The 18,435-nt window shown below is 31.4% G+C and overlaps 1 protein-coding gene across 1 annotated transcript; it reads left to right on the forward strand.

Annotated features, from left to right (window-relative positions):
• Positions 1-899: 899 nt before the first annotated feature.
• LOTGIDRAFT_103494 (hypothetical protein) lies at positions 900-18,221 on the forward strand (the record flags this gene model as incomplete). Its single annotated transcript, XM_009053524.1, has 33 exons — positions 900-1,062; positions 1,457-1,626; positions 2,247-2,457; positions 2,681-2,762; positions 3,010-3,109; positions 3,471-3,557; positions 3,941-4,027; positions 4,308-4,523; positions 4,817-4,906; positions 5,208-5,347; positions 5,675-5,892; positions 6,097-6,226; positions 6,593-6,743; positions 7,122-7,217; positions 7,673-7,771; positions 8,144-8,287; positions 8,538-8,665; positions 8,912-9,045; positions 9,474-9,546; positions 10,161-10,296; positions 10,564-10,701; positions 10,961-11,128; positions 11,263-11,390; positions 11,687-11,894; positions 12,156-12,303; positions 12,576-12,724; positions 13,916-14,056; positions 14,471-14,577; positions 15,160-15,248; positions 15,759-15,874; positions 16,935-17,057; positions 17,419-17,579; positions 17,990-18,221. The coding sequence occupies 33 exons, from the start codon at positions 900-902 to the stop codon at positions 18,219-18,221; spliced, it is 4,563 nt and encodes a 1,520-aa protein (XP_009051772.1).
• Between the last annotated feature and the right edge of the window lie 214 nt (positions 18,222-18,435).

Here is an 18,435-nt window from a genome sequence, read left to right on the forward strand (position 1 = left end):
AGTAGAGTAGTGGGTCAAAATCTTTATTATTTGTTTACAAATTCTTCATTTTGAAGATCATGTGACTTTTGTCACGTGACTTTCTCTTTGGTTTAGTCTTTATTAACAAGACATTTATGGTCAACAAAAAGACAAAAACAATCCAATATTGTGGATAAATCCTCATATAAAATACACCGATTTTGCGTCTGAGATCAGCTTTTCTTTTTTTGTTGGTCTTATATTTGATCTACATTGTTTATTTCTTTTTTGAGACTTTACCAGCCTGGATAATCGAAAATAACTAGAAAGTTTTATCCAATAAGATCTTCAGATACATTTTTTCCGTAATTTCTTCAGGCTTCATTTCCGGTTAAGAATTATTGAGGTAAGATTTTAATTTCTTCTTTTCTTCTTTAAATTCAAATAACATTTAATTCTAGCACATTTTCTTAATTATAACTCTACAGTTGATTAGTAGAAGAAGCCACCAAATTGTTGTCTTCTTTTTTAATCGTTGTAGACGTGGTAGATGAAGGTAATGTCTTGTTATTGTAAAATGTTTATATTTTGTTTGTCTTTACTTGCACAAATTTGTGATTGTTTAGTTTGTTTGTGCAACTTTTTGCCCATAATAAAACATTTTCTGTATTAATTATTCCTTGAGAGGATCATCCGTAGCCTTCTAAATCAGAAGCTCCTTAAATTGTTTATGATTCATGGGTGAACAAGGAGTAGTAATAATTTTTTCAATTGGAAATGTGGGTCATTTTGATTTGCAATCCAACATTTATTTTCAGTTTGATCACATTTTCACATGAAATGACTGGCTTTAACTTCGGTACCTCTCATTTTCAGATAATATACATTTTAAAAGAATTAGAAACAACAATAGAACTCTGAAATAGAGACAGCCAAAGATGTCAGACTTTTTGGAAAATGAAGCTGAAGAGTCAGAAAGAAGTAGCTCAGAAGATGATGATGATATGTCAAGGAAAATTAAACCTAAGAAACAAGAAAAAAAGAAGAAAAAAGCCAGAATTGATGATGATGATGAAAATGATGATGACGAAGAATTGATAGGTAAAATAATTAATCAAAATAAGAGAGATAATCATAACTTTACTTAACCCACATATCTAGTACCGGTACCGAAGTGCATAATAATATTTTGAAAGTATGTTAAGTGAGGTGGAATCCTGTTTAAAGGGACACTTGAGTCATTTTAGTTATAGTTTAATGAATCAGCTATGTTTTATAGCCTCTGTCCCTTATAGAGGCAACTTCACAGTGATATTTAAATTAAAAACAACATTAAAGTCAGAAATGTAATTAATTATTTTATATTGCTTCATGCAACCAGCGATTCACTGCTGCTTACATGTTACAACTCTACTGAGCTCTGGAATTGGGTTGACAAAATAAAGTAATTATTATAACACTTCTCTATTATTCTTAGATGAGGCCCAGATAGCAGAGGAGATGAAAGATTTTATCAATGAAGATGTTGAAGATGATGAAGAAGGTAGTGGTGAAGAAGAAGGAGAAGGAAAGAGAAAACATGAAGATTCAGATATTGATGATCAGCTAGAAGATGATGATTATGATTTACTGGAAGAAAATCTGGGTATTAAAGTTAAAAGAAAGGTATGAGAGATTTTTTTGTAATCCATCTTAAATCAAAAAATACTATTTAGACTTTATGTAAATATCTTTGAGACTACTTATATTCATATTCATGTTATTTTAGGCTACAGGTAAACATATCCATGATTATTTTAGGTCAAATGTAAACATATCCATGATTATTTTAGGTCAAATGTAAACATATCCATGATTATTTTAGGTCAAATGTAAACATATCTGTGATTATTGTCGGCTAAATGTAAACTACTGAACAAGTCTATGATTATTTTAGGTCAAATGTAAACATATCCATGGTTATTTTAGGCTAAATGTAAACATATCTGTGATTATTTTAGGCTAAATGTAAACATAACCATGATTATTTTAGGCTAAATGTAAACATATCCGTGATTATTGTCGTCTAAATGTAAACTACTGAAAAAATCCATGATTATTTTTGGCTATGTGGAAACACATTCATAATTATTTTAGGCTAAATGTAAACTCCTAAACATGTCTATGATTATTTTTGGCCATGTGTAAACACATTCATAATAATTTTAAGTCGAATATTTAAAATATTTATTATCCATTGTTATTTTAGGCTACTTTTAAGGTAAACAAATCCATTGTATTTTCAGGCAAAGCGTAAACGTATCCGTGTAATGTCAGAAGATGAAGACAGTGATAAAGAAGAAGCTGAAGCTGGAACAGGAGGTAAACAAGCTATAGAAGATCAGCTGTTTGAAGGTATTGAAGAGGAAGGAGAAGATGATGCTAGATCTGTAGCTACAGCTAGAGAAGCTACTGAGGGGAATGATTTTGGTGATTTAGATGAAGAGGAAGAATCAGGTAAGAATAGAATCCAATCAATGATTTTCAATGCAATTATTTGTAAAATAAATTAACGAATTCTGCCTTAACAACAATTAGTGGTAGGATATATAAATTATTTCTGTTTCAAGCAGAAAGTAAGTTGGTATGCATTAATAAATTTGTTTATAGACAAATAATTGGTCACTTTTTATGATGACCCAGATGAAGGAAATTAAAATTGTTGATATAATTGTTTTAGATATTGATGATTTTATTGTGGATGATGAAGGAAGACCTATTAGTAAAGGAAAGAAGAAGAAACACATAATTCATAGTGACAGGTAATATTCTATTTGATTGATATATTTTTAATAGAATTTTTCTATTGAATCAATAACTTTTTTTGTTTAACTTAATTAGGTGAATCATAATATAAGCTAACTTAGGGCAGGACAAAACGTTTTGTGTAATTTTTGTCTAAAATGAATATCAATTGCAGACCATACACATTTTTTATGCCACATTTTAAGGTTGAAAAACAAAAGGTGGTAACAATTATTAACTGCAAGCGTTATTTCATATTTTCAGAGCGTTACAAGAAGCTCAAGATATATTTGGTGTAGATTTTGATATTGAGGAGTTTGCTGATTATGATGGTGAGAGTGATGAAGAAGATATAGATGAAGAGGTTGGTTCTATTCTTAAAGGGTTTTGTTGCCTAGAAGGGTGGATGCTTTATTTACTATGTTTGTGGATAAATTTATAAGCTCTGCTATAGTTTTATTTATCTAACCTGAAAATGTAAACTGGTAGAAACTGTATTTACCCTTTAAACTTATTGCTGAGAGAATTGGTCAACCACCTTCTGGAATGCTATAACAGTAGTAGTGGAACTGACAAATTGTGAAATAAATGACCAGAGTATCAAGCTGTTGATCTAAAGGAAATCCTTGTCTACAGAAATTCAGACACTTAACTGAATTCAACTTACTCATGAGTTAAAAACAACTTGAACTTTGTCAACATGTTAAATATTTGGAAATTTTCAGTATGAAGAAGAGGATGAAGATGGAGTTGCCAGACCGAAATCTAAAAAACAATCACGGGGACGTAAAACTAAGAAAACTATTTATGATGTAAGTATTGTATATTTTAAATCTTGAAATGTTGACTATATAAAATTTTAACCAAAAAACCCTAAGTACTAACAATCCAAACTGTTAAACGAATAAGTTTTTGCAGATATCGAATGGTAATACAGTCAGAAAAACTGACGAATTCAGTCATAATTGCCAGTAAATGGCTCAGTTTTCAAGCAATTTTTCAATTGAAAATATCGTTGATAATTCGAATGCAAATAAAAAAAATCACCATTCATGTGTGCACTAGTTTGGCAATCATAGCAACTATTCTTATGAGGAAGAATATCTATCTATATCTATAGATACATTATGACTTATTTCTGACTAATAATCCCATTAATATTTTATGATTTACACTTTGAAACATATTTTTGCAGGTTTTTGAGCCAAGTGAGTTAGAGAGAGGACATTTTACAGACTTAGATAATGAAATTAAAACTGCTGATATGCCAGAAAGATTTCAGGTGAGTGATAACTACAATATTATAGGTGTCCTTTTCATTTAATTGCTTAGCCTTTCATGTAACTTTGAAGAAAATTTATGTGGAATCCTATCAAAAATAAGCTAGCTGATAAACCATTTCAACAGTACTAGAGCCCATAATTCTGATATTGAGTCACAAGATTAGAATTATAAAGACTTAAAAGTTATCTTGTGCCAAGAGCACTGATATAACAACTCCCTATACAATTTATTGTATTCTATATTGAATGCAGCAGCTTGAAAGTTATCTATTTTTTCAGTTACGTCAAGTACCTGTTTTATCAGCTGAAGAACCAGAATTAGAAGAAGAAGCTGAATGGATTTATAAACAAGCTTTCTGTACTAAACCAGTTTCAACACAAACATTACTAGAACAAGATAAAGGAAATGACTTTAATTTTGATCGTAGAAAGGGTCCAGAAGTAACCAATAAGATTAAGAAAGCTATAGATTTTATGCGAAACCAAAGATTGGAGGTAAATGAATTTGTTTTATGATCAATGGTTGATGTCTGATAACAGAATTATTTTCGGTATCAATCTACATTTTGCTAAAAACAATTTTTCTTGCAAATCACACTTAATTGTCTCAAAATTTGTATTTGTAGAGGCTGTTTTAAGTATCTCTTTCTGCAAGACTAGAAAAAAATGGAGTCAACTCCCTAATTACTACTTGAGAGTCCATTTTTGAGAAAAAGATTAGTACATTAGGCCAAACATAAGTACATTATCCATAAGATTGACTAATTACATTATAATTATAATTATAGGTACCATTCATAGCTTTCTATAGAAGAGAATATGTGGAACCAGAGCTGAATTTTGCAGATTTATGGAAAGTCTGGAATTGGGATGAAAAGGTAATTATTTGACAACATTAGCCAAATATTGATCAAGAGTATTGTTTGTATTGTAAGTAATTACATTGGATGTCAGTAACAGTATATACGGGCGGAATGGGCTTGTCTTGTAAAGGTGCAGGCTCATGAACGGTCTTGACTGGCTGCGGGCCCACAAGGAGACAAAAATCGGTAGTTTTCCACTATGTTGATAACCAAGTGCGCAGCTTGCAATTGAAAATGAACCTGTTTGTTTGATGATGCTCTGCCTTGAAGACGATAAAAATAATGGTTTAAATATGTTTTCTGTAAATAATTTCAGTGGACACAGTTATCTCAGAGAAAGAAGAATTTAGTCCGATTGTTTGAAAAGATGCAGAATTTTCAATATGAAGTCAATTCTGATGTAGAAAAAGTCTTGGCTTCATCATTTAGAAATTTAACTGAAGATGATATTGAAAAGTAAGTGGAAAAAAAGGCATTTAAAGAAAAGGTTTTTCCAAAGTCAGTAATAGCTATAATGTCATTGTGATGGCTTTCAATAAGTTTTTCTTACTCATCAATCCATGGGCAAGTGATTTGCTGTGCCAATCGGTTTGGCTTAATATCAACGGAGGAACAAATATTTCCGTATTATAACATTATTTTCTAGCATATATAGGTGTGGATATCTGGTTATAATTCTGAAATTATAATTCGAAATGAATTCAAAAATAAACTTCACCTTACTTTTAGCTCACTCTACATTAAAACAGAATATTCTGAATAGTTCATGTTTGATTATTTCAGGGTACGTAAAGTACAATCTATAGAAGAACTGAGAGATGTCTATCAACATTTCTTACTATATTACGGTAGTGAAATACCTAAAATGAGAAATGCTGAGAAAAAGAAGCAGACACAGGAAGAAATGGAGAAGACTGGAGATGAACCAGAAGAAAATAATGATAGTATCAAACAAGCCTCTAGAAAGAGTGGTTATTCTATTTGTCAAGATTCTAAATTAGGTACATGCTTTAAGTTTGAATGAATAAGGATATATATAATAATATGTAATAATCAATGCTGTAGTGCAGTTAAAGTCAAAAAGGGAGTGTTGGTGAATTTAGAATACTTCTTTGAAAGAAAGACATCTAAAGTTGTGGTTTCAAACGTGATATAATGCCTACATAAAGCCTTGTTTTATATTTTCATCAATTGTCTATTTATAGATGAAGTAGCCAGAAGATTTGGTTTAACACCAGAACAATTTGGTGAAAATTTACGAGATAATTATCAAAGACATGATGTAGAACAGTGTCCTGTTGAACCACTAGAATTAGCTAAAGATTATGTCAATAGGTAATACTACCCTGTTTTCATATCCCAAAACATTTCTTAGCAATTTGCAGCGTTGTCACAATGACAGGATGTTTAGAAAATGGTTTTGTACATCTCAATTTATGTTATATAAATATCTTTGCCATCCTTTAAAGTAACATTTCTCATAGCCAAGTGAAGGTTTAAGATCATTTGATAGCCCGAAATGGAAAAGTAGGCTTGTGCTGCTATCTTATCTAATTTCCTCATGACACACTGCAGAGCTTTACTATCAAAGACTTATTTTTGAATAATGCTGGTTATATTTTACTGTCTTCATTAGTCAAATCAGAAAAGTAGGATTTAAAAATCATTTTATTTTATTTCATTCCTGTTTTCCTATTTTAGACAATTTCCAACAGAAGAAGATGTATTAATGGGCGCTAGACATATGGTTGCCATGCAGATATCACATGACCCAGCAGTTCGTAAATCAGTCAGACAGACATTTGAGGAGAGAGCTAAGATTAAAGTTGTTCCCACCAAGAAAGGCATGAAGGTAACTGAAACTTGATATTCAAGTTATATAGCTATAGCTTCTAGTTTCGCTTTAGGCTCAGACTCTGCATGCCAAATATACAACTGTAATTGAAAATTGAAGAAGATTGGACTAATTGTCCATCAGTAGCTTGTGACTCATGGACATTTCAGCTGCCCTGTTTTTATGTTTGGAAAATAGAGCCTAGTCAACAGCTTTGTGTAGATGTCTTCTAAATTGCTCCTGAAGTTCATTTAAAATTTCATGAATGCTCATCTTTGATACTTGATGTAACTCTACACTTGACTTTGTCACCTTGACTTTAACCGGTAACTAATTCATAATGCTACTGTATGTGTAATACCCCTTTCATAGAACAATGTATGTAAATTTTTACAGGAAATAGACGAAGCTCACTGTTGTTATCCTATGAAATATTTAAAAAATAAACCAGTCAAAGATTTGAAAGATGATCAATATCTGAAGTTACATTTGGTAAGTATTAACTTTAACCTTCTAATTGCAATTTGTAAATTATGAGCATTAAAAGTGCTGTGAAATTATTTTTTTTCAAGGACACCATTTTCATGGATTTGTCTTTAGAGGCATTGCATTGAGGATGGAACTTCTTTGGATTCCTTTCTTTTTTTCCAAAGTATTTTTTTGTGGCGCATCAAAATTGTTGGATTTTACGACTAATTTAATATTTTTGTTTTTTTTTGTGATTATTGAACGTTTTCTCACAAGTGGGAATTAAACTGCATAAGGATAATGCCTTATAAAACAGTAGAGTACCAATAAGTGAAAAAGTTGCATTGTTAATAACTTACACCTGTTATGAACAATAATTAATGAACTGCAGATTAAATGTAAACTATAGAAAAGTAATGACTCATTACTGTTATTTTCTTTTGACAAAATAAACTAAACTAATACGACTTGTATTGTAGGCTGAAGAAGAAGGCTTACTGACTATCTCTATTATGATAGATGAAGATGGGTTAACATCATCAACATATTTTGAAGAAGTCAGACAGTTATTTCACAGAGTGAGTTTCAGTTCTACTTATGTTAATTTCTTATCAGCCAGTTCAAGACTAAACAACTTGCCCATTATTAGTCCATATTTTCATCTTAGTGGATATGAATTCTCAAATAGTCAAAATTTTGCCATTATTTGCAACATTTTCTTGTGGGTAATCCTTGTTCAGCCTCTCACTGTTTCAGACTAGTGAGTATGAACAGTCAAATGAATCTTTTATCTATACCTATGTTTATCCTGAATACCCCAAGTGACCTTTCCGATTTTTGGTGGCCATTTAGTACTAGTAGAACATGTTAAATGACATTTCCCATTTGTCTGTCACCATCTTATTGGTATGTAAATAACAACATAACCTATTATCTATCAAATTTTATAGGACGAATTCAGTCATCTTGTACAGCAATGGAACACACAGAGAAGTGAAGCTTTAAAAAGGGCATTAACTAAGATATTGTATCCTCAAATGGAAAAAGAATTACGAATGACTTTATTGGCTGAAAGTAAAGAAGGAATTAAAAAGGTAAGGTGGTAACATAATGGAAGTCATACTTAACTTAAAGAGCAAAAGCAGAAGATCCCTCCACCACATTGAGGAGGAAAGATGCAGTTTGACTATTGTACTCTATCTTTATCCGTACTCTTAGTAATTGATTTATTAAATTTTCAGTAGCTGTGATTTTTGTTTTTTATAAAGAATATAGAAAAGAACACAATTGTCTTATATAGGCTTGCTATTTATTTACATATCTTTATATATATATATGTTATAGAGTTGTGCACGTAAGTTGTACTGGTGGTTAAAGGTAGCACCATATCAATGTGATCAACTGTTATATGAAGATGATTATTATGATACTGATGGTCTCAGAGTAATGGGGGTTGGTTATTCTTTAGAAAAGTAAGTCCAACTTCATATACAAATCAGAAATCTTAAATTAACTTTCATGGGTTAAATCCAATACCTCAGAACTTAAGTCAAACGTTTTAAGATCTTTACAGTGTATATTGGATTTTTTCAAAAATATCTTATCTTTGTTATGATTAAACTTTGCTATCTAAATGAATAGGGACTAAATCTGAATTAAAAAATGTTATAATTTGTGTTGACCTTTGATATTATAATGTGCATTTTGTATTACTTCAGGATTGATAATAAAGATCCCTCATCATTCTGTGCTCTAATTGATGGAGATGGTGAAGTGACAGATTATTTAAGATTAACACATCTTACTACTAGGATTAAATCATGGAGACAACAAGACAGAGAAGGAAAGGTCAGTGAGGGCTATAGTCATTCAGCGTAGTTCTATTGCCCTTTTGAACAATTGTAACTGTACAATAACAAAATATTTTCACTTTTTTTTTCACTGAAAAGTTCCTCGCCAATTTTAGACTGTAGAGCAATATAGATATATTAAAACAGAATCTGAAACATGTTGTTACTCAGAGTTTCACGCTATGCAATATTCAGTCAGCTGACCTGTTATAGTCAGTGGTCTCTATTGAAAATTGACATGTAGTACTTGTTTTCCTTCTGGCATATCAACCCCTACAAGCTTATTACACAATTGCAGGTTGTTGAATATCAGTGAAAGAGGGATGTATAAGGTTGCTCAAGTCTGGAGGATTATTTAGTTTATTTGATGATGTGATAGTTTGTTTTCCAATAGATATTTATTTGATGCTCATTTCTTTTGTATAGGAAGCAGATCTAGAGAAATTAAAGGAATTTATATCTAATAAAAAACCTCATGTTATAGCTGTCACTGGAGAATCAAGGTTAGTCCACAAGTTTAACTGTGTTACGTCCCTTTAATCAAATCCCAATCCTTTCTTATGAAATAGACAATATATACATCAAATGAATTCAATTGGATGATGTATTTCTACTTAAAGCTAAAAAAAAAAGTTAACAAATTTTTTCACTGAAATATCTGACTGTAAAAGATGCTTGAGTCTGTAGTCGTTTTTGTCACCCAATTCGATAAGGTTTTGATTTGCTGGTACGATTTACAGTGGCCTACAAATGTGATACCAGCGATTAGGCAATATGACTGACTGCACAATCAACAAAAGAAGGTTGTCTATTAATATTAGCCTATGACATCTATGTTTATATAGACAACATTGATATTACTTAGCCAATAGTATAAATTACCAATGACGTCACACCTAATCGAATCGCCTAACCACCTACTGGGACGGTTAGATCGATTAGCCTAATCAGTTTAGGTAAACTGTCTCACAAATGCATCGATTAGCCTAAACGTCCTGGCTCACAAATGCACAAAATAGCTAATCTACCTAATCGAATCGTGCGACAAAATGGACTACTAAGTTGATTTTATTGCCTTTACTTCCTGTTATTCATCTTTTTTTACCTCTTATTTTAGAGAGGCATTAATGATAGTAGATGATTTAAAGAAGATTATTACTACATTAGAAGAAGAAGAACAGTTACCACCTATTAGTGTGGAATTAATGGATAATGAATTGGCTCTAGTCTATGAAAATACCAATAAAGCTGCTGTAAGAATTGCTTTAGCATTATTAAATCATCTCTTTTGAATTTTAAATGCATTTTACAAATTTGGAGGTCAGGTTTCTGTTAGATTTTAAGATAATGATTGTTGAAAAAAATATTTTTCCGCTTTCAGTAAGACAACTTAAGAAATATTTCTTGCCTTGAGGATGATTCAAACCAAGGACAACTATTCTTCTAGCATATGACACTAGAATGGAATTCTTTGAATTCTTATATATACTCTAGTGATCAATTTAAATTTTTTTTTGTAGCATGATTTCCGAGAATATCCACCAGTATTAAGGCATGCTATATCATTAGCTAGAAGACTACAAGATCCATTGATAGAGTTTGCTCAGCTATGTAATGCAGATGATGATATCTTATGTTTGAAATACCATACATATCAGGTAGGTCTTGTACTTAGTAGTCTGGATATCATGATCACACTGACTACTTTCCAGAAGTAGGTGGTAATCTAAGCTCTGCTTTACAGTGATAGGTGTCAAAGATTGCATGGGGGTTACTGGAAATTGATGGTGTAATTAATCCATATATTGCTGTTAGAACAAGACCCACTTTTAGACACAAGTTGTGTATTAATGACCAAGAAATCCAAATCTTCTAGCATCAGTACTAATTATTGACCTGTTCCTTTTATAATTTCAGAATGAAATAAATAAAGATGAACTACGTGAAGCTCTATATCTAGAGCTAGTTAACAGAGTCAATGAATGTGGTGTAGATGTAAACAGGGCTCTAGCTCATCCTCATACAGCTTGTTTAACACAATTTATTTGTGGTCTGGGTCCTAGAAAAGGCTCACAGTTGATAAAGGTAAGAGATTATCGGTTTTACATACATATAAGAGCAATAACAATAGACAGTAGACTTCATTTATATTCATTTGACAATTTTCTGTTTGTGTCAGTACATTGCAGTCTATTTACAGATTGTTTAATCTATTGTAGATATTAAAACAGAATAACAGTAGATTAGAAAATAGAACTCAGCTGGTATCATTATGTCATATGGGACCTAAAGTTTTTATTAACTGTGCTGGTTTTATTAAAATAGACACCAATAGTTTAGGACACAGGTAATTTGTTAGATACTTGTCTTCATTTGCACTAACATTGAAGTCAAACTTGAAAAAGTTCTTTTCAGTTTGAACAATACAAATAACTGACAACATAACTGTAAAATTTAATCAGTTTTTAGCCTCTAGATTATGAATCAAGTTATTTATTCACCAAAAAAATAGCATACCTTTACTTTATCAATATGAGTAATATCTCATACAATATGCAATAATAGGGTAGCACATTTGACATCACTATCATATTAATATCACACAGTTCAATGCTTTTGATAAAAAATGTGTATATATTTCAGTACTGACACTTTTGTGGATGCATTAGATGGTTCTCGTGTTCACCCTGAAGCTTATGAATGGGCTCGTAAGATGGCAGTAGATGCTTTAGAATATGATGATTCTTCAGAGGATGCTAATCCTGCTGGGGCACTGGAAGAAATCTTGGAAAGACCAGAGAGTTTAAAAGAATTAGATTTGAATGCCTTTGCTGTTGAGTTGGAACGACAGGTAGGCTTCTATGGTTATTGAAACAAGTACTGATATACTACTAACTATAAGCAGAGGTTCAATAGAACCTGGTTCAGAATACGTGCAGCCAAAAGAAAGTTGATGGAGACAGAAAAATGGTAGAGAATGGATCTAGAAGGCTACATTTTGAATGTGATATATTAATTTCCACGTCTAGAGGAAAGCTCTTCAATACAAAGCATTGGAGCACCAATTACCATGATTGTCTTCATTCAATTGAAATATGTATTTTTGTTCTAGGGTTATGGAGATAAACGTATTACACTTTATGACATTAGAGCAGAATTAAATCATAGATATAAAGAATTACGTAGTCCATACCGTCCTGCATCTGTTGAGGAGAGATTTAATATGATCACCAAAGAAACTCCTGATACATTTTATGTTGGTATGTAATTATTTTTTATTCAGCAGCTACCTGATTTTGGATTGAATGGCATAGATCATCAACAGTCTGTGGGGACCTAAGCCAAGCCATGTTAATTCTTATTATGTGACGGGGGGGTTGAGATCATGTTAAAATCATAATTTGTTATTCAGTATGAAATCATAGGCAATGATCTCTTAGTTTAAGAGAGCAACGTAATGATGCTAAAATTATGGGGGATTTGAGGATTTTTATGAAAATTCAAGATTTCATATGAGGAATTTATTTTGTAGGAAAGTTAGTAATGGCTGCAGTAACTGGTATTGCTCATAAAAAACCACAAGGTGAACAGTTAGATAATGCTAATCCTGTACGAGATGATGAAACTGGTTTATGGTCTTGTCCATTCTGTAAACAAAATGATTTCCAAGAACTTAGTAATGTGAGTCTACTTCACTTTTTATTATATAGTCGAGTAACCTAATTTCGTGGAAACCTATTATTCGTGGATTTCCGGAAATGATTAATAATTTACATGAGCGACCTTGCGCGACCTCCGCATTAGTTTGTTTTAATAAACATGGGTTTTCTCTACAATATCAGCTAGTAGAATGAATCCAGTAGTTGCAAGCAAGGTAGAATGTATTAATGTATACTTTGACAAATACAAAATGGCGGATTTCAGTTATTACCAAACGTCACCATTTTTTATCGGCCGAATTTCCTTATAATCCCTAGCCGTAATCGGAATTCCAACTGTCGTCTGCTAGAATGTAGTCCAACGAATGAAGTCACGTGATCAAGTAGCGGATTCCTTGTAAGCAGAAAATTTCTATGGAACACAAAGTGGACCATATTCTTATGTTGTTTCAGTGACTTTTAGCAATAAATCACGCTACGTATCTTATTTTGTCAGTCACTATTTTTTTTTTAAATCGTGGTTCTTTGAAGTAATTGTCACTAGGTATAATGAATTGATATTAAAGATAAATACTAAGAGAAGTTAACTATACCACCCGGTATCCATACAACGTGTTTTTCTAGACTTATTTATAGTTCAAACATTGTACACGAAAATAGGTGACGCATTCTGCCGCCATTGCCGAGTTGGTTGCTCATGAAATATGGGTCAAAGTGAAGAATTCATAAAGAAAATCGAAACAAACCAATTTTAATTATTTTGTAGAATATCTGAGGAAACATCTAAGACATAAAAAAAAAAATTTAGTTTTTTTAACTTTGACGAAATTCGGTGTTGAATCCTTATATCCACGAAGATAGGTTACACCACTGTACCATTATATGTTTTTCTTCAAAAGGTTGCCTTGCTCAAACTATTCATCAATTGTGTTTATATTTTCCTGTATAATTATGATTTAGAAATCTTGAGCAATTAATAATTAAAACCCAGAAATAGTGAATATTTGAATGATTTTAAAAATTGATCATTATCTGTTGGATATTCAGGAAGCAAAGCAAACATCATCTGAAATGTTTATGAATATTTTGTTCTGCTGCTGCTGCCAAACCATTTTTGAGTTTTGCTTGTAATCTGGTTTAAATGATGCTGTAGTAGGGTCTTATTGCCTTCAAACCACTAAATAGCACTGTAAAATGTTAATTTGTAATCTAGGTATGGAGTCATTTTGATGCTGGTAATTGTCCAGGATCAGCTATGGGTGTAAAATGTCGGCTAGATAATTCAGTGACAGGTTTTATACCCACTAAGATGATCAGTGACAAGAGAGTCACAAACCCAGAAGAACGAGTACAGGTAGAGTTTGTCTTGATCTATATAACATAGTGATTTGTATTGAGTTGTGTCATTATTTATCATTTCCACTTATAACAAGCATTGTTTCCTTCCCAGTGAATTATAATGAAAGATTCATTCTAATGCTTTGAAGCAGTAATATATGTATTAAACTGTTTACTGACAAATGGGATTATAGAAGCAAACTTCTCTCTTTTGGTGTTCTTGATATGGTGTATAGGTATATTTTACTAGGGTGATCTTGATTTTTGAGAGAATTATTTGAATCTATTCTGTCAATTACATTATTCGAAATAGAATGTTACGTTTGGATTTTTTGGCATTAGATTCATCCCAAGTATATTTTTTGGAAATATTTTTAAATATCAGATATCTGTAGATAGAAGTACATATAGTATAATTTGTATATTTCAGCCTGGAATGACAATACATTGTAGAATAACTAAAATAGATATAGAAAGATTTCAAGTTGATTTAACTTGTAAATCATCAGATTTAGCTGATAAAGACGGCAATTGGAAGTAAGATTAAACATCAGTAGGGAAGAACTACACTTTATTATATACTGAAAGATTTACTCACATGCTCAAACATAATGTTAAAGTGTCATGCTATGTATTTCAAAAGTTTTAAGTTAAAGATGGGTTCCCTTATTTTCATTTATGGAATACACGTTAAAGATCCCTCGACAATTGGAAATCGTAAAAGAGCAGGTTAATGCCGCTGTCCTGGCAAAATTTCCCTCTTGGCACCCTGCATGGTGTTGCCCGTCTTCATTAGCCTACAAGGTGCAGAAAAGTAGGATGTAAAACACCATTCATTTCATTTATAAAAATGAAAATGCTAATACTTATACAAATAGAAACTAGAGGTGTTCTAATGACTTGGAAAAATACCAGTTTGTACATACATGGACATTTATGATTGGTTAAATCTCTTAATTATATGCAACAAGAACAAATGATATAATTAAGGATACATGATAATTCATAAGAAACACCGATTAATCAAATAGGTTGCTTAATTTGACACTAAAAAATGAGGAAACCTACCTTTGAACTGCACAAATATTCAACACATGAAATTTTATAATTATATTTCAGACCAAAGAAAGATCTGTATTATGATTTTGATTTGGAGAAAGATCAGTCTGAAAAAGAAGAAGAAAAAAAGAAACAAAAGGCTAGACAAAGTAGGTTTTACATTAATTCAAATCTAACAGCATCTCTTTCTACCACCCAATTATGTGATATATACTTCAGCAGACATTATCAAGTCACAACAATTACTTTCACCTCATACACTTTAATTTATTTTACTTGGAATTCTGGGTGTCAGACATTTACATTTCATTTACACTTACTGCTCAAAGACTGAAGAATATTCCTTATTTTAAAGTATGGAGAGATACCTTTTGACAGCATTTGAAATGTTGCAATTGCGGGGCACTCAAGTTTTGTGTAAAAAGTATTTATAGCTACTCTGAGTTGAGATTCATAAAATGCTCGAAAATTTCTCACTGCAACAAGATTAAAATAGAGCATTACTATGCTGTTGAGATGTGTTTAAGACATACATCTGTCATCAGGACAGCTCATTTAGAAATGGAAATCAAATTTACAGTAAAATGGGCATTAAAGTGAATAAAGGAACTTTGACTGTTAGTTACAATTCCATCAATATATTTATTTTTTACTTTCAGCTTATATTAAACGAGTTATTGTTCATCCTTCCTTCCACAATATAAGTTATGCTGAATGTGAGAAATTAATGGCTAATGTAGAACAGGGTGAAGTTATGATACGACCAAGTAGTAAGGTATGGAAAATAATAATGATACATTTATTCATGAACTATGGTGGCACTCGAACGAAGAATTTTGAAAAGGTTTTGTCTGTTCCATTTCTGCCCTTAATCAAACAGTATAAAAGCTGATATGTCACATTCAAACTTTTCACATCTATTTCCTTCTTCGCCAATTTCAAATTTCATCTGTAACTACTATTTGTACGGCACACGTGGAACACGTTATGAACGTTCCGACTTGTTTTATTAAACCTTCTGTTGATTCTATAAATACTTGTCATGACTTGGCTTCCGTTGACATGAGGATTTATCAAATCAAAGTTAGTTTTGCAAGCACTAATCTGTTTCCACAGACAACATTTAAAACAGAATTGGAAATGACCTGATATTGTTCTAGACTAGAACTTCTAGTAGTTATAATATAGAATTTCACTGACTCTTGTGTAAGTCTTGATATAAGAGATGAATAAATAAGGGGTTAAATTGCTATGAGAAATATTGTCTTTAATGTTACAGTTATTCAATGAAGCTTCTTTGTGAAGCATTAATTTAAACTATGTTATACAAGATATTAAATTATATATCAATTCAATTTGTGACTGTTACTTTAGTTATTAATTTGTGATTCCAATTTGTATAATCTCATGTTGTAGGATTACTCATTATTATAGTGATAATTAGAGTTTAACAGGTGTATTATTATTATTAGATATCAGTATATAAGCTTAATAATAATAATTATATTAATTTAGCTGTGAAACATGAACTTGAACTGATAAATAATATACTTACATGTAATCTACTCAACCGGTTTTATTACTGATTGGAATTTTATATAATACATTTTGTTATATGATCGAACGTTGTTTGAGCTGTGAGACTCTTTTTAGAAAAATGCCAGTGGCTTTGTGATATAAACAATTGCTAGATTTTGCTCAATTTCCAGGGTTCAATCCTCATCAAGCCTTCTTTTCCCCTCTGTCAGTGATGATATGACTGATAATGCTTTGAATATACCATAGTAACTGCCCTTATTGGTTGTGAAATTATTTATATCATTGTCTTTCTGTAGGGTGCTGATCATTTAACAGTTACATGGAAGGTAGCTGATGGTATATTACAACATATAGATGTACGGGAAGAAGGCAAAGAAAACGCATTTAGTTTAGGAAGATCATTGTTAATAGGAAATGAGGTATGTGCCTTCATTAAGAAACGCTTTGAGCATGTCCCTCAGTGATGTGGATACTAGTGCTTTATAAATGTTTATTATTATGATTATTATTAAGAATGGCAGATGTAACAGTTTTCATAGGTACTTATGTACATCTAATAATTATTGCAAGTAACAGAACAGACCCACTATCACTTATTTGATTGTGTATATTAGGTTGAATAAACTGTTCAAATTTAACTTCAGATGTAGATATGTTTTTGACATTTTCTTAACTGTTGATGTTATATCCAGGGCACTTTGCTCAAAGACAATGTTTGATGTATAATTATTGAGTGGAGAATTTTTTTGATATATTCATCAATTTCTATTACATTTTTAGGAATTTGAAGATCTGGATGAAATTATCGCCCGACATGTTCAACCAATGGCAGCTCTGGCCAGAGATATTCTCGGCTTCAGATATTACAGAGATTCAGAAGGTGGCAAAAGAGAAATCTTAGAAAAATTATTAGTTGTTGAAAAGAGGAAAGGTCCTTCAAGGTACTTGAAAATATTTCTTAGAGATGACAGAACATCCTACTTCTTAATAATATATTGAAATAGAAGAACACACATATTTTTTAATCTTGAATATTCAGTTTACATTAGTTTGACTTATTACCAAGGTCTGGCTGAAGAATTGATTAAAACTGAATAAATAAATCCACTAAAAAGAAGAAACTAAAAAACAATATAGAATTTGAAGGACATTTAGAAGCAGAGAGCACATATAACAAAAACACACAGGAATATATTATGATATAACCCATTTCGTTAATAACAAAGTACATAACATTTCAGCACAATTTACTATTATGTTTTACTATATAATTTGTTATTAAAGAATGAGTTATAGTATCACAATGAATACAGGTTTTTCCTCTTAATAACGAATTTCAATTCTCTTTCAGAATTCCCTATTATTTAAGTGCATCGAAAGCATATCCTGGTAAATTTCTGTTATCTTACATGCCTCGTAATAAACCACGTCATGAATATATCTCTATCAATCCTGATGGTTTACGATATAGAATAACTAATTTTCATTCCCTCAACTCAGTTGTACGATGGTTTAAAGAACATTTCCGTGACCCTATACCAGGTAAGGTGGTAATTACTATTTCTATATTGAGAGGGCAGTGATAGCTCTGTGAAACAATAATATACAATTCTTCTGGTTTTGTTTAAATGATGGGTTATTACTTCTGTTCCTTTAATCACAGTGAATTATTCATTTTGTGAGAAAATACTATGATTATTTCAGAGACAATTATTATACTATTGTCTTCTAAAGTTTGAATTAATATTTATTTTGCCCATTTGTGATCTTATACCTGAGAAAGAATAAAGAAACACA

This window comes from Lottia gigantea (genome assembly GCF_000327385.1).
Source record: "Lottia gigantea unplaced genomic scaffold LOTGIsca_2, whole genome shotgun sequence".
Lineage (NCBI taxonomy): Eukaryota > Metazoa > Mollusca > Gastropoda > Lottiidae > Lottia > Lottia gigantea.